General features: G+C 46.2%; 1 protein-coding gene across 1 annotated transcript in view; it reads left to right on the forward strand.

Annotated features, from left to right (window-relative positions):
• Positions 1-17,073, forward strand: part of LRRK1 (leucine-rich repeat kinase 1) — a 74,045-nt gene that overhangs the window by 35,294 nt on the left and 21,678 nt on the right. Inside the window, exons 12-20 of the mRNA XM_010140781.1 lie at positions 3,697-3,826; positions 4,352-4,464; positions 5,326-5,540; positions 7,492-7,656; positions 10,259-10,431; positions 12,379-12,499; positions 12,752-12,911; positions 13,552-13,828; positions 16,772-16,943. Of these exons, the coding sequence (XP_010139083.1) occupies positions 3,697-3,826; positions 4,352-4,464; positions 5,326-5,540; positions 7,492-7,656; positions 10,259-10,431; positions 12,379-12,499; positions 12,752-12,911; positions 13,552-13,828; positions 16,772-16,943 (1,526 nt within the window). The remainder of the gene's footprint in view (positions 1-3,696; positions 3,827-4,351; positions 4,465-5,325; positions 5,541-7,491; positions 7,657-10,258; positions 10,432-12,378; positions 12,500-12,751; positions 12,912-13,551; positions 13,829-16,771; positions 16,944-17,073) is intronic.

The following is a 17,073-nucleotide window of genomic DNA, read 5'->3' on the forward strand; positions in this document are numbered from 1 at the left end:
TCATGAATCTGTGAAGTTTGGCTGGAGGGAAATCGGTGTCAATTTGTCTGCAATTTTAAGTGCAACAGCATTTAACTTAAGAGGAAATACATTCGGGTAAAATGCTTTTAAGGAAATGGTGCAGCTGGTTGGTACCATCGATACAGAAAGATGAAGAATGAGTAAAACCTTTTTCTTTCCCCAAGCTTTTTCCTCTTTCACAGAGACTATTCTTTTTAGCCAGAGTACTAATTGGTATCTTGAAGGGAAATTAACCCATAATCTTATTACTCTTAGGCTTGTGTCTGTTGCTGAATTTGTAAATTCCCTGTTTTCCCCTGTCTCTGTGATATGCATCCACAGTTTAGGGCAGAGCAGAAGGGATGTTCTGGGTTAGTGCACGTGAAACCCCAGAGAGAACAAAAGACTATCTGAAGATGTTTGCACTGCTTCCTGCTCTCTGTGGGCTTCATCTGCTTTTCTCTTTGTTTGTTTGTTTTCTTTTAAAGCGCTTGGAGAGCTTTCTCATTGTGGGCTGCCTGAAGAATGGCTTGCTCTAAAGCATTCTTTGCAAATCATGGTGTGGAATAGAGCTGGCGTCTTCATGACGCCCTCGGTTGCTCACAGGAGGGAGAGCCTTTCCTCAGTTCCCCTGAAAATTGTGCATGAGCTCAGGTCAACATGAATAGGTGAAGTTGGTCCATGCACCAAGTACAGCCATAGCTGTAGGTTCAGACTGGAGATCCTCCACTCTGCTCATCTGGGAGGCAGAGGCTCTACCTGGACCTCCAGGCTAATCCTACCTCATTTTTCTGTCTGTGGAGGTAAAGGCTGCTGTGCACACCGCAAGTCCTGTGTGCACACCCTAATGAGGAGAAAGGGTTGGTCTGCACTGTTTTGCAAGTAGGAAATAGAAGTGCTGTGACATCGGTGAAATCCTGAACATGGAAGAATTGGAAAAGGAGTCCGAATCTTGTGAACCTGTGGAGTTGGACATACGTCTCTGTGAAGTGCTACAGCAGCATTTCCCAGAGGGGAGAGAAGTCAGGAGCATAAAACCAGCTCTAAAAGCAAATTGCTGTGCTAACAGAAATTTCTGTATGCTGCAAACCCAGCATGACCCTTCTACATAAAGGAGGAGAGGATGGACTCCCCCCATTAGTGCCATTTGGAAAGCCTTGGCACATAATACCCTGGGGCAACTTGGAGCTGCTGGAGGTTGCCTGAGGTTGCAAGAGGGCGCCGAGTAGCCCACCTGGCTGGTACCACGGCCAAAAAGCTGCAGAGAGAGAGCAAAGCCAGCTCATCTTTTTCTGTCTTGTTCCTCTGCCTTGGTGAGACTAGAGGATGTGGGCAAGGATTTCAAGAATATCAGGAGCAAACAGAAGCTGGGGTACATCAGCTGCTCACAGAAGTCTCCTAGTGAGGTGGGGGGCAGGTTTTCATATGATTTTAACAACAAAGCTGTTTATAAAGTCTAGATTATTTGAAGAGAATCATTTATGGATGCTTGCTATACTCGACTGATAAATCTCCAAATAACTTCTTGCACATGCATGTGGTGTGGGTGGCATTTACTCATCCAAAAATACATTTTCAAGATGGGATTTGTTTTAACTTTTCTACAGTTTTTTAAAAGGAAAAATTGAGCTCAAGCCAGAGAAATCATAAATAACTCATGAATAAATAATTACAATTCATAAACACCTCGAGCTTGCTTCCCATATAGTACACTCCTTTCTGCCTGGGACTCTCTGGTGAATTGAGAGCATTGCTGCTATTTTAGGTGTTTGCTTCTACGTGTCCAAGAGGCACTGAATCTGTCTGTGCCAAGGTGCGTACTGAGGGGGAACAATGAAAAGTTTAAGTCCAGTGATGAGGCAGAAAGGAAGTGAATCGACTCCATGAATAAGCCTGTCCATGAATAAGCCTGCTGTTCTCCTAAAATAATCCCAAAGATGGATTTTTATTTGCAAACTCAAAGGCGGACTGTGACACCCTGCCCACACCAGGCAGTCCTGTCACGTATGTAAAACAGCCCTGCAGACAGTGGGACTCTATCTTACTCTTTCTGTGATCATAGCTCAGGTTTGAAATGCTGGTAATATTAGAACTGGGGAGTTTTCTCCTCAGAAAACCTGCTTCGTTTCCTTTTTTTTTTTTTCTTTTTCTGCTAAGTCTAGTTACAGTTCCTTGAGCCTTCTCTGTAAGGGAAGAAGATCTTGGTGGAAGTACAACTGTCCTATCCTTGAGGAAGGGTGTGTCTCACATCTCAGGGAGTTGCTTTTATTGACCCTGGAGGCAGCAGATGGTGCTGGTTGTACTTTCCTAATCAGAGACTCAGAATCTGCTTGTCCCTGTGTGGCCCAGTTTTCCCTGACTTCACGATGCTTCATGGTAGATCCATGTGACACTCTTAAGACAGCAACACAATTCATGGCAGATTTTCATGCCACTATCCCGGGAGTAATTTGTGGAGCGAAATAGCGCTCTTTGGAACCAGCTGAATTTCCCTTTGTTTGAACCTCTCCAGCAGCAGCAACTCAGTCATGCAGTTGTTGCTATTATTCCTTGGGTTGCTCCCAAAATACGCTCAGACATGGAGGGAGTCCGCAGTGCCCTGAGACCTTGCAGCCTAAAACCGAACAGAGGCAGTGTTTCAGAGGCAACGCAGGGCAGCAGTCTGTCTGTCAGCCACAGTTCGGGTTTTCTTCTCTGTTGTTACTGATTTTGATCCACTGTAAATTGCTCCAGGATGCAACATGGGGGCCTGAACGTAAATTCTGACTGGCTTCTGGCTTTTCTCAAGCAACGTGGAAAAAAACACGTGGAGAACCACTTGTGCCCTTGCTATGCCCTTTCACTGCCAGCTGTTAGGCTGGAATAGGGGCAGTTCACAAGGTATTACCAGCTGTTTACTCTTTCACGGGCACCCCCTTGTCATGGGGAAAGAGCTTGCGTGCCCTTGTGAAGTTGAGAGCTGTGCTGGTGGTGGCACGTGCCTCCAGTGGGGTCTCCCAAGCCAGACAGGTCTCAACTGAAGGGTCAGACAAAGTGTGTCCAGGGGCAGGATGGGCTCACTAGCCTTCGGGCAACCATCCTAGGAGAAGGACAACTCTAACCCCAAACCCGGGCAGATGGAGCTCGTTTAGCCTTGTAAGGCTCCATCTAAGAGAAGGACACTCTAACCAAACCTACGACCCGAGGACTTTGCTGTCACCGTCCAAGCTCGCTAGGCCCTGGCAGATGAACCTCAGGTGTAAAGGGTGGAACCAGTTCCGCGCACGCTGCGCCTCACCTAAAAAATCCACTGCGCAGCCCCGAAGGGTGCACTCATCGCTTGCAGTGAGCGTCGGAAAAGCCCTTCCCAGATCTTCGTTCGCGAAGCCAAGCCATTTAACAGCAAGAAATACGTTGTCACTCGTCCTCTGATGGGTAGTTGTCTTGGCAGGCATAAGGTTCCTCCCTCAGCACCCCAGAAGTCCTGGAGACTGTCACCTTCAAACATGTGCATCACCATGACTTTAAAAAATTGAGATGTGAGCCTTGATGCTTGATCACCACGGAAAGCTGTTGGCTTTTCTGCTTTTGCTTCGTGGTGGCTCCTGCCAAGGAACATGAACTCATGTTCTACACAGTTAAGGTGAAGGCTCTTGGTACAGAGCCTTGGTGCCTGTTGTGTTTTAACGGTCCAATTTGTTTCCTGTCTTCTTCCAGGTCCTTTTTTGGAGTTTCCAGCCTTTCTGAGTGATTCTCTGGAAATCCTTTATCTGAACGACAATCAGCTGGACTCTGTCCCACAGTCTGTTTGCCTTCTGAAAGGTTTAACAGAACTTTATTTAGGAAAGTAAGTCCCTAAGTCCTGGAAAAGCTATATACTATTATTTCCATGTTGGTTTAGTGACCAGTCTTCCGTGGAGCCCCACCCCAGACATCTGGTGCTTTTGAAGTCAAAAGTCAGCCCCTTGTTAGTACTGTGCCCATCATTTGCTTTAGATAAGGAGGGCGCTGGTCTTTTGAATTAGGAAAGATGATCTAATGCCTTGAACACAGGCCTGGGAATCTGATGTGCCTGTAGTTCATTCTGGCTTCTGGCTGTCAGCTTTTACAGCGTTAGAGTCTGTAACTCTTCATTTTTGCTTTTATTTCCTCAACTATCCAGTAAAGATGATTACACTTGTCTGCCTCAGAGGATAAACTGAGGTTATACATCACTTTTAGAATGGAAATTACTATTAAAGTGCTGAGTAGTCTTATTAAAATGTTAATGGAAGATTTCTGCAAGGAGAGAATAGCGTAATCTGAGAGTCTGTGAGAGCTGCTCCTTACACACAAAGCCTGGTTGTTGGTAGATTTATTTGTTTTTGTACAGTAACCCTGGTATCCGAGAGCTTCCTCCAGAACTTGGACAGCTGGCTAATCTCTGGCAGCTGGATATCGAGGAACTAAATATCAATAACGTTCCTGCAGAGATCAGAAAAGAGGGTAAGGCCGATCCTATTTGCTCTTTATTAAATTGACTGAACATATAATGAAAATCGCTTCCTTTCAACGGTCCTGTCCGGGAACAGTCAGCGTGCTCCCAGCCCTTGTTGCGGTTAACTGGAATTGCCTGGGGAAACCTCCTCGGCCTATTCGCAAATTTGATAATCGGTGCTAAGCTCTGGCTATATGATCAATTTAAGATAGATCACGTGGTTAAATGATGACTTAGAAATGGAATATTTCGTTCGCAGTATGCAGGCTGGATAAATTCCATGGCTTGCTTCCTGAATGTGTATATTTTAGGGTATTTAGACGGTCTTTCTAAAGGCTGGAGTGTTTAGTATCAGCAGTCACAGTCACATTGAAGTGACTTTATTGTAAGCTGCTAGGTTTTTGGATCTATTACAATACTGTCTTCTTTTTGTGTGTTTTAATAAGAAAATCCTGTGGGAACAAAGTTATTAGGAATTACTCCTTCTCCAACACACTGTTGAAGCCTAAATCTAATTTTAACTGGAAACATAAAAGTAGAAGGAAAAACTGAGTATTTTCCAATACTAAATTAGTATTTTATGTTTCCTTTGAGCTTCTGAAGCATACGAGCCACAGCATTTGTTTCTCCTTACAGTGCTCCATTGTAGACTCTCGGAGCAGTGACCTTTTCCTTGGGTCTCTGTCTCAGGTTTGTCCACTAGAGGTTTCTTTGTTTGTTCTCTGGGTTGTCTCAGCCTACAGTGAAACTGCAGGGAAAATATTAACTCAGCTGATGCATCTGCAGCAGAAGGTTCTGTGCAGTCCAGCTGTACATAAGTACATTTGTAACTGCTAACCACAGATAAAGCCTGTTCGCTCCCCCCACAGGCCCCAAAACAGTGCTGGCATACTTACGGGCCCAGCTGCGCAAAGCAGAAAAGTGTAAGCTGATGAAGATGATCATCATCGGTCCTCCACGACAGGGAAAGTCGACGCTGGTTGAGATCCTACAGACTGGAAAAGTCCCTCAGATGATGCACAGCGATGCCACCATACGCACAACAAAATGGGAGCTCCCCAGGCCAGTGGGACACAAGGCAAAGGTGAAAAACAAACCCCGCGGTGTCCCTTTGAGGCTGAAATTGTCTGCCCTTTAGACCCATCACAATTCCTCTGTTTCACCTCCAGTTAGTACTAGAGGACAGTTCTGTTTTCATGAGCACTCAACTTTGTATCCTAAAGAGAGAGAGCTGTGTGTAGATTGCCTAAATTCTGGCTCTCCCAGTTCAGGTGGTTTTTGGACACTGATTCTGAGAGAATTTTTTAAATCAGCTTCTCTACAGCAGATTGTCCTTTCATTTGGGGCCAGAAAAGGGGACATCAGTACCTAAAGCTGGACTCCCTTGATAACAGAACTTTCCTGGGAGGGGAAGGTGGGTGGAAGGTAGGATGCCTGACCTCTGGTGTGATCAAGGGATATCTGAGGCATAGCTTAAACACCCAAATCTCAGATGGCTCGTTCAGAGAGTGTGTCAACCCATACTGAACTCATTTGGACAGCTCTGAATTCAGTAAAGCATTTGTAGGTGGCCTCGTAGTAACACAGGGATTAGAGTGTGTGGAATTGGTCCTGAGGTCTTGTCAGAGCTGAGGGTGTGCAAACACATGGCTCTCCCTTCCCGGAGGAGAGCCATGACCACCAGACTGTTTTGGAAGGGGCGGGAGAGCCTGCTGAGTTCAGTTATTCTACAGCAAAGAGTGCCAGGCCAGAGGGAGAAAGAAAAAGAGCAAGCACAGCCTGACTCTTTAAAGAGAAGGCTTTGGTGGGAGAAGGGATTTGTGCATTTTGTGTTGAAGAGCAATTGAATAAAGTGAAAATCAAGACAGCCTCAGAGACCTGGAGTGGGATCAAGATGCTGAACAGGCTTTTGTCCCTACCTCTGAACCTCTGTCTCTCCATGCAGGCACCCACAGCTGAAGGTCTTTTAGATGAAGAAAGCAGTCCTGCTGCTAGTTAGGGTTTGCTTTAAACAATATGGAAGTTCTTCCAGCTGTTTCTGGGAGGCTTCAAACTGGGACTATGCTAGGAGAGCAGAGCCCTACTGAGATACTTAGCTCCTTGCTAAAGTCTCATAGGGTAGCTTGTCATGTGGGATCAGTCAGTACTTGGACCTGGACCAGTAAAAAGAGCCCACTCGGTTTTTCGTGATGCTCTGAGAATGGTGGCTGGAGCAGGGTTTGGTTTTCTGCTTAGTCACTGGCTTCTTGCCTCCCCAGGGCCAAGTGATTTAGGGACAGAGCCTCCAGGGTATATCGGTGCTTCCTACTGCAACTCGGAGCCTGAATACTGTTTAAGCAGGGAGCTGGGCTCTCTCTTAGTGCTGTTATGAGGCTGCATAGAGGAATGGATGCTGAGCCACTTGGAAGAGAGACGGAGGTAGAGAGGCCTCCATTTACTTGTTCCCCCCCAAAAACAGTAAGTCTGATTTACAGCAGCTGTAATTCTGGCCCCTCTCTGGTGTGACACAGACATCAGAAGCCTCTGGGCAGCGTGTGTGTTTACAAAAGGCTTGAGAAGTTTCCCATCCCCTGAGCATCTCTATTCTGTTTGGCTCGGTTAGGGCTGAGCTCAGTGGAAGTGATTTCAGCAGGGGGTTTCCTGTTCCCCACAGCAGTGGTAGATAAGTAGCTTCAACGGTCCGATCAAGCGTGGCACAGACAAGGATGAAACGGTTTATATTCCAGATGCAGTGAAATGCAGGGCTCAGAATGAGACCCTTGTTTGTACTGGAGAATCCACAGCATTAACTGGAGATTTACCAGCATCAAGGGCACCTCTATGGTTTTAGCAGCAAGTAATTAGTCTTGATTTCCTGTGGGGAAGTGGTAGCCACGCTTAACAATTGCTTGTTGATTTGTCTTTCCTGGAGGCACAATTAGGACATTGAAACCCTTGTGTCATACATTATGCAGGCGTAGGTTTATACTTCAGCTATTATCTCCCTGTGATTTACTGCAACGGTTTGATTTGAACACTTCTCTTTGTCTAAGTAGGTTGATTCAGTGGAGTTCAACGTCTGGGATATCGGAGGCCCAGCAAGCATGGCCACAGTCAATCAGTGTTTCTTCACAGACAAAGCATTGTACATCGTGGTATGGAACTTGGCACTGGGGGAAGAAGCTGTGGCAAACTTGCAGTTCTGGTTGCTGAACATTGAGGTAAGAAGTCGCTGGTGGACTCTGGGCTGTCTCTTTATCAGTAGCAGCTCAGCACGCAGATAGGTGATGTTACAGATTCTTTCTCCTCTGCTGTTAAAAGCTCCGCACTCTGAATTCTGCAGAGCTTTTGGAATTAATTTTCCATTACGCTGTAGGCATATCGTTATATTTAACAGTTTAAATTTATCATTTGCTTTGTTCTCCCTCACACACATCAGAGAATGGAACAGAAGTTGATTTATAAGCCCTTGCTAAGTAAGGCTAAACGTACTTATTTTGGAATTAGTGTTTGACCACACTGTGCTCCAAGGGGGGTTTGAAGCATTTTCTTTCTTGTGTGGGTTAGACACACATTAGACTTGAGGTTATTTAATGCTTTGGATTCAGTTAAGCTAGAGAGTATCTGCCAGACGGCTCTCAGCTGAGAATCGGAGCTGCACTGAATTCATTGGTATTGATTGAGTTTTATAATACTATGTTCATAATTTTTTTGTAAAGGTTTATTTGATATCATCTTAACATTGCATATGCAAAAATGGGCTCTGAGCTAGTGCCTCTCAAAAAAGAAACATCTTGACATAACAAAAAGATCAACTTAATTGTCAGCAGCAATCAAAACCCCAAACTAGGGACAAAGCCGACAGCATAATTACGGTATTTCAAAAATGTGTGATGTGCCTGTGATTTAATACATCCCAGCAAGAACGTAGAGCATCCAGAATGATACAGAGGAAGGTTGAACGTGATGGTTCAAAGTGAGGAAAAGTTTGAGTGCACAGTGATTAGATTAGGCCTTTTCAGCTTGGAAAGGGGCAGATGAGGAGGGGTGCTTGTAGACTTACTGGGGTACAGAGGAAACCACAAGGGAGTCTTTGTTTATGATCTCTTATAATAGAAGAATTAGGAGAGATCAAATGAAACAATGGGATGGTAGCTCTGAAACAAATGATAGGAAGCCTCCTAAACACAACAGATAGCTAACCTGTGGAATGTAGTGGAACCACAGTGTGCTGTGGGCGTCAGGAGTTGGAAAAACAGACTGGTGGAAGAAAAATCCATCAAGTGCTATTAACTCAGAGATCCTGTCTCATGCTCAGGAATTTGGTAAGCTGCAGGCTGCTGGGTGCTGGGAGGACACAGCAGGGACAATCTCTACACGCTTACTCTGTGCCTCTACTCATTAGCCTCCAGGCAGAATATTGGGCCAATGGATCCCTTGGTCTGACTTGGTACAGCCATCACTCCTGTGTCTGCACAGGGTTTGAGTTTGGCGATGTTCGGGTTAAATTTCATAGGAGAGAAGAGGATTGACAGCAAATAAGCAAATTTCTGCATCTGAGTGTTCTTCTTTAGTCAAAGTCATTTGGATTGACAGGCTGATCTCTGCCTAAGCCTGTGCAATCTCATGTGTTTGGCAGCTCCCTGAAATCTGGACAATTTGTTCTAGTGCTGAGATAGGCTCTTCAAAGGGTTGGAAGAAACCATGAGATCATCTAATCCATTCCTTCGCACTGAATCAGGATGAAGTAGGTTTAGACTTTTCTAGCAGTTTCTCTCACCTCTCCATACACCTCCAATGAAAAGTTTCTGTGACTTCCCTAGGTATCCATTCCAGAGCGTAACCAGCCTTTGGCAGGATATCAGAGTTCAATCTTCTGGCTACAGGTTAAGCTAACGTATTTTCCTTTGTCTGGGGTCACATAGTTCCCATCATTTCGCTGACTCGAAGCAACTTAATACCACATGGCAACTCCCTTTATGTTAAGCCCTGATGTAATAAACCCAAACTGACAGTTTCCTGCTCTGCAGTAGCAGCAGATCATTAAACCATATTCTGCAGAACTTCTGTCATACCCACAGCACTTGTTGCTGTTGTCAAGCTACCATGCCAGGTTGCCTCTATTTTATGTCTATATGTTCCGTTTCATCAATGTATATGACTGCCCCCTCTTAGCTATTATACTTCTCACATGTCCTCAGTGTAATCCATGATGTAATCTGGTGAGAACCCTCCAGGACTCCTGTTCTTAACAGTCCCCGGCCACCCCATGCCCGGGTCTGTGATGTCCGGAGGTAGAGCAGCGACTCTTTCACGGGCAACCCCTTGCCATGGGGAAGGAGCTTGCGTGCCCTTGTGAGGTTGAGAGCTATGCTGGTGGTGGCATGTGCCTCCGGTGCCAGACAGGTCTCAACTGAAGGGTCAGACAAAATGTGTCCACGGGCAGGATGGGCTCACTAGCCTTCGGGCAACCATCCTAGGAGAAGGACAACTCTAACCCCAAACCCGGGCAGATGGAGCTCGTTTAGCCTTGTAAGGCTCCATCTAAGAGAAGGACACTCTAACCAAACCTATGACCCGAGGACTCCACTGTCACCGTCCAAGCTCGCTAGGCCCTGGCAGATGAACCTCAGGTGTAAAGGGTGGAGCCAGTTCTGCGCACACTGCGTCTCACCTAAAAAATCCACTGCGCAGCCCCGAAGGGTGCACTCATCGCTTGCAGTGAGCGTGGGAAAAGCCCTTCCCAGATCTTCGTTCGCGAAGCCAAGCCATGATGATGATGATGAATCTGGGTGAGATCACTGCTGGTGTTTTCTCTTACAGGCCAAAGCTCCAAACTCAGTGGTGTTAGTGGTAGGAACACACCTCGATTTAATTGAGACGAAATTCCGCGTTGAGAGGATAGCGACTCTAAGGGCATATGTCTTGGCTCTCTGTCGGTCTCCCTCTGGATCCAGAGCAACTGGCTTTCCAGATATCACCTTCAAGCACCTTCAGTAAGTGCCTTTATGAAGCTCAGTCATTCTATTTTATGTCACTTTAAACAATTTTGCAATACTTGGTCTCCTTGGCAACAGAACTGATTTAAAGACTTGTCAGCATTGCATTTCATCTGTTTTTGACTGAGATAATGTAGTACATTCAGAGAGAAGTTCAGTGTTGCTCAGGGGTCTAATCATGGGTCTAAGAGCTGGAAGTTCTGAAGTCGTGACCTTGGCCAGCCTTTTTTAGCACTCCTACTCCACTCAGGTTTCTCACCATTAAATGGTGATACAGTTTATTAGTCACAAGGAGAGAAGGTACAGTAATCAGCGCTGCAGAGATTGACAGCATGGCTGGTACAGTGTGGGTGCCGTGGGGTTTGTTAAGAGGTGGCTATGTGGGAACCTCTTGCTGTCTGCTGTGAGAACACAGCTCATGTGGCAGTGTTATCCATGTGTCAGCCCCCTGAGCCCCCAGCATCCAAACCTGTGCCATCTGAGTTCCCCGGGTGTGATAATGGAGGGGTGGTGCTGTCTGGAAGATCGGTGTCAGTCAGGCCATGCGGTTTGACACTGATCCCCCTCTTTGGCTGATGGAGAATGCCTTTGGGGAGAAGAGGCATCTCCAGCTGGGAAGAAGCGTGTCTGTCAGCCAAGGGAGTGCACAGCGTGGGGGGAACGTGGATGCAGCAGGCTGGCACCAAACAGTGTGAAATTGCGGATGCCTGGGGCAAGAGCAGGTGGCAGCTGGCAAGTAAAGAAGGGCGCTGCAATGTCCCCAGCGCTTTGCATCTGCTGCCTGGCAAAGTCATCAGGAGACCTCCCACGGTCTATTCTGCAGACAGAAGCGCTGCATCAGGCATCCCAGCTGGCTCTTTCCAGTTAGGAGGAGAACCAGGGACCCAGTGTGAGGCATAGAGACTCACTATGAGAAAGACATGGCTTTGTGGTTCAGTCTCCTCAAACCTCTTTTCCCATCACCACAGAGCGTCAAAGATGGTCTCAATCATTCTTTCTCAAGAGGACTTTCTTTTGCCCTGCCACATATCCCACATGTTCCCCTTCCTTTTCCCCTGCATTTCCTCCCAGTTGGAGCTGTGCCTGATTTCGTACCTCCTCCCTCCTGTGCCTCTCTTTCACACTCCACTGTCCAACTTTGAGCAGTGCTCTGGGCAGCTGGACGACTGTGCATGTTGAGAAAGCCTTGTGTTGTGTGGGTGAGCGCAGGGTGCTTTTATCAATGCTGGTCCTCCAGCATCCCAGTGCGTGCACGCTTCCCGGTGCTGCTAATGGCTGAGGTTTAACAAAAAGCACATTGCTTTAGGAAAGGATTTTGTCTGCCACAGGAATATGTGTAGGATCAGTTTAGAAAGACCCTTTGTTGGGGAAGATGGAAAAGAACTATTCTTATCCAGCCCACAAAAAGGCCAAAAATAGTAGGAGCTGGAGAGAGCATGTTTTTAGCTGTTAAAGAGATGATGAAGGCTGGCTTTTAGGATCTAAGTGTCAATGCCCAGATCACAGGATCCAGCTGAGCAAAGGCCAGAACGGAGGTGGGAAAAGGTGTCTGCTAGTCACCCTCATGCCTCTTTGATCTGAGGTGGGAAGATCTGGACTCGTGTCCAGCGATTGCCAGAGCATGGTGTTTTCCTCCTTGCAGTCCCTTCCACAAAGTGTACATCCCACTGAAGGCAAAAAGGGGGATGACTTTGGCTGGCGTGCCAGAGAAGTCCCCAGGGGTCTCGGTGCTCAGCAAATGAAGCAGGCAGAGCAGAGCTTAACCTGATACGTCTTTTCCAGACTTCATCTTTTTCTCCAAAGCTAAAAATGCTCGCTGACAGCCTTCCTCCCATTCATCTGGCACAGGAAATTGAAAATCACTGATAAGAGAAAGTGAGCCTGGAAAGGAAACCAGTACGCTGATAAAGTGTGATAATCTTCACCCTTGCATGACTTTTGCAGTGAGCTCTCATGTAAGACTCTGGAAGGCCTTGATGGACTCCGGCAGCTGATTTTTCATGTCACTTGCAACATGAAGGATGTCGGCAGCTCAATTTGCTCACAGAAACTCGCAGGGAGATTGGTGAGAACTGTACTTGTAGTGGTGATCATCACCGAAGGGGGGCTTTTGGGGCACTTGGTTTTGGATTGAGAGGTGAACTTTAGGAGTTGTTAGTGATGCAGGAGGCATGTGAAGTAATATAAGATGGCTGGCTGGCTTTGGGAAAAGACAGCACTCAAAGATCCCTGCAGAGGGGAGGTGGACTGGCTGGTTCATCTCCAGCAGGGTGGTTGCTCTCTGATAGTGATCCTGCTGTTCTCATCTGGCTTGCAGATACCAAGAAGTTACCTTAGTCTTCAAGAAGCTGTCCTTGCAGAGCAGCGTAGGAGAAGCCAGAATGACGACGTACAGTATTTAACAGACAGACAAATAGAACTGATCATTGAGCAAACACCTGGAAATGACATCAAAGATTACGAAGACTTGCAAACTGGTAAGTCAGAGCAGACCAGTAATTTCTTGGAAATTAGTGTGTGACCAATTGAAATATTCCATGAATAATAAAAATGGGGGGAATAAAAAGCCCACCAGGTAACTGCTGTGCAGAAAAACCAGTCACTGCCATTGCGGAGGTCACTTCAGCGGTTTGTAACATACAAAGTTGCTAATAGGGCTTCAGGGAGAGGGCTGGGAATTTTCTAGGATGGTTTCTAGGAGGCTACTACTTTTTAAAATTTTGGTTTTTTTAAACAAGCTTTGTCTGATTTTATTTCTGCTCTGTGAAGAGCCATAGCTTCAAGGCTGTCTTCTCTGTAAGGCCCCAGTCCCGTGATCTTTAATCAGGCTTTGCTCTGCAGGAGCCAGGGAGAGCCCTTCCCTGTGAGTCTGGCAGGAGGAGGGTAAAGGCGGGGGGTGTTGGGGACAGAAATGCTGACTGTCAAGCGGTGACATGTGGGTTTTATGACTGCCAGATAGCAGCACTCCTCAGAGAAACGTTCTTGTTTTGGCCTGGCTACGTGTTGGCAGTATCTGGTACGGATAAACTGCAAAAACTGCCTCAAAATCTTGCTCATCGGCACTGTGGTTTCCTAATGCTGGTTTATTGCTAATCTACATTTATTTGTTTTTTGCAGCAATTAATTTTCTCATAGAAACAGGTACACTACTGCACTTTCCAGACACAAGCCATGGCCTGAGAAACCTCTACTTCCTTGACCCTGTCTGGCTCTCAGAGTGTCTACAGAGGATTTTCAACATCAAGAGCTCCAAGTCTGTAGCTAAGAATGGAGTCATCAGAGCAGAGGATCTCAGGATGCTGCTGGTTGGGACAGGCTTCACTGAGCAAACTGAAGAGCAGTACTTCCAGTTCTTGGCCAAGTTTGAGATCGCACTGCCTGTGGCCAACAACAGGTATGTCAATCATTCGAGAGGCTTAGCCAGGCTGGAGAGAAATGGCCATTTAATCGGCAGATATTAACAGGCTTTGTCACTATAAGTGGTTGTCGTGACAAGGATCTTGCTGTGAGGAAATATTTGAGTGCGTTAACCAGTGTAACGGAGGCACCCATCCATTTGGGCTGCATTTCCTGGCATGAGCATCCTTTGGTCCAGACAGGCTGGTTTGAAAACTGTCCAAAGCCGGTCTTTGTCCTCTTACTGCATTGAGGCTGGCGACAGGCTCAGCCACCAACAGGCAGAGCAGTGACATGGCCAGGGATGTGGCCACGGCAGGTGGAGGCTGTAGGCGCTCAGTCAGCACTGCTGAGCTGAGAGAGGATGTGAGGCTGGGGGCTGCTGGGCCTGAAATAGAGATGGGCTGGAGTCATCTGTTCCCAGTGAAAGATTCTCGCTCCGGAGCAGACAGAAAACTTTGGGTCATGTTTTGCCAGCCCTGGAAGCAGCATTTTACTTCTAGTGAAGTCAAGAAGTGTAGCTTCAGTTGCAATGTCATTTTTTTTCTTTATTTTTAGCCTCCATAGGTGTTGATCAATAGTTTTCCTAGAAATGGAATCCTCTTTAAATGTTAATGAGTCCTCCTCCCCTCTGCCCCCTGATCTCTTTTCCTCTGGGCAGAGTTCCCTGCTATTTTTCTCTCTCCCATCTGCTTGGCGACAGCCCGTTGTTGCCTTAACGGTGAAACCATAGTTGTATTGCACTTCTGATGTGGCATTTGCATTTCACTTCCTTGCCCTTCCAGGACAGCAGGGCTGCATCGCCCTGAGCCTCTCGGGAGCTCTGAATGCCAGCACAAGTGCAGCATTCTCTGGGCTGTCATTATGCCTGTCACTTATCCAGACCCGGATGCCAACAAATTTTCTCAGGCTTAACACAGATAAAGCAGCAATGTTTCTGCTTAGGCCAAAGTGCCTTTTGGACTCCTTGTCGCTATCTGCCATTTTTCTCTAAGGCAATTACGTTGGCTGTGCCTCGGAAACAAGGAAACTGCTTTTTCGTGGCTTAGCCAATCTTTTTTAGAGCGATCCAAGCCACATTAGCAGAATATTCTTCCCACTGATGGACTGTAGCTGTAGCAGGTTGGATTAATTTAATGTACTAGCCAGACACAGAGCAGTTATGTGTTACTGTGCTTATGCAATTATTGTGTAGATTGCCAGATAGGGTTTCTGTGCAGTCAGTAGAGACAGCAGCTGCCAGTTTCTGTTCTGAAAGGGTGGATGGGGGCATGTTTCACATATTTTCAAAATTTGCATTGGCTGCTGTTCAAGAGCATCGAATCACCATCTGTATTATAATCCGCTATATAGTTGTGGCCCAGAAGGGCCTCACTGGCCTTCTTACTCTCTTAGAGCCTTTCCTGGAGGAAAATTTCTTGGCTGTCGTATGATGTATCCATTACCTTTATAGAACAAGAACTTTTAAATTGATGCAATCCACTTTTCTGTAGTTTAGCTTTGTTCTGCTTGTTAAAATAGGGTTGATAGCACCACCATGTTCTTACTGTAATTTACAAGTGAAGAGAAATTTTTATCAGCTGTACATTCCAAAGCTGTTTCATGGAACGGATAATTCAATGATGTAAAATGTCATCAGATGTTATGGACTGTGACATATGGAGAAAGCTGTTGTCTCGTGAAGGCTGTTTTTTCTGAGCGGATATTTCAGGTTTTACAGAATACTGCAGCTGCTGAAGAAAGAACATGATAGGCTTAAAGCATTGGGTTTGGCCCCAGCATTAGTTCTAGCTGTGTCTAGTCCCTGCCGCTGTTATTTTGGTCAAGACCCTTGGCCATGTGCCTCATTGCTGTCATTATGCCAGTCAATGATGAGCCCCAAATGCCAACACGTTTTCTCAGGCTCAACACTGATAAACCAGCAGTATTCCTGCTTATAGGCAAATGGCTTTTTTGTTCACATAGGCACCTTCAGAATGTATTTGGTACAGAAGAGTATCACTGTCAAGAGATTGATTGGCTTGTATTGAAAGCCATAAGCTCATAGTCTTCAAACCAGTTCTAGTCTTCCAAAAGGTTTTAGCTTCCCACATACTAAAGATCAGGACAAACTAATATTCTGTGATCACTGGGAGATCTGAAAGTAATTTGAAAACTTTGTGGTCCTCTATACCAGTGCAGCTCTGTTACTTCCGACCGGTCAGACTGAGTCTCCCCCACACTTGGGGCAAGAACCTAATAACCTGATTGAAGGAGGAGACTGAGCAAGGCAAGTGGTATCTGCTGGCATCAGTCTGGCAAAGTGAGCTCTTGCCCTGGGACTTTGTTGGGGGTGTGGTGGGGAGTCCATCAGCTGCAGTATGGTGCAGCAGGAAACCCTGTCATGTTGACCTATAGGATGCTCTCATTCTGGTTCTGGGATGAGAGCCAAAGCAGACTAGTCCCTACAGCCTCATGGCTACCTCCTACAACACCTCCTCTCCCTACCTTCTGGGCTTTCTGGAGCTGCTCGAGGTTGATTTTGCCTTTATCTTCTATTCTGTGTAGGAGCACAGCTTTAATTCGCGGCTTACTACCAGGGCAGAGTAGCAAAGATACCAAAAAATGAGTCCCAACATCACAGCTATTCTAATGACTCTTATATTTTAATGCATTTAATTTGTGATTACCCAAATGTCCTGCTCATTACATCAATTTTACCCTGTTCCATAGCCCTGGCTGAATTATGTAATGTCTGGTTTGCTTCTGCTTGCTTCCATAGTGTAAATGAGTTTCTCCATGTATTGCTGCAGCACCTTTAGTCTAAAAGCTTTTTTATATGCAGTAGGCTGTGCCGTTAAAAATCTCTTTGGAGACTGAATCGCCTTATTATCCAGTAACAATGTACTCACTGTTACAAGCTGTAGCTAAAATCTGAGCTGTTGAATTTGATGTGTTTCAGCTACCTCCTCCCTCATCTGCTTCCTACCAAGCCAGCATTAGATATCCACGGGCTCTGCCACCAGACCACAAACACGGTCCAAAGGGTGTTCAAGATGAGTTTTGTCCCAGTTGGCTTTTGGCAAAGATTCATAGCCCGAATGTTAATTAGCCTGGCAGAGATGGACCTCCAGGTAGGTTAATATATCTCTCTGCAAGCTAAAGATGACAGCTAGAGTTGTTGTTCAATGTCAGCATAAGTGGGTATCTCTTCACATCCAGCTTGCCTCAGTCACGGGCTTCAATTTGAGTAAATAGGGAAAG

This window comes from Buceros rhinoceros, unplaced genomic scaffold, assembly GCF_000710305.1.
Source record: "Buceros rhinoceros silvestris isolate BGI_N320 unplaced genomic scaffold, ASM71030v1 scaffold20047, whole genome shotgun sequence".
In the NCBI taxonomy this organism is placed as follows: Eukaryota; Metazoa; Chordata; class Aves; order Bucerotiformes; family Bucerotidae; genus Buceros; species Buceros rhinoceros.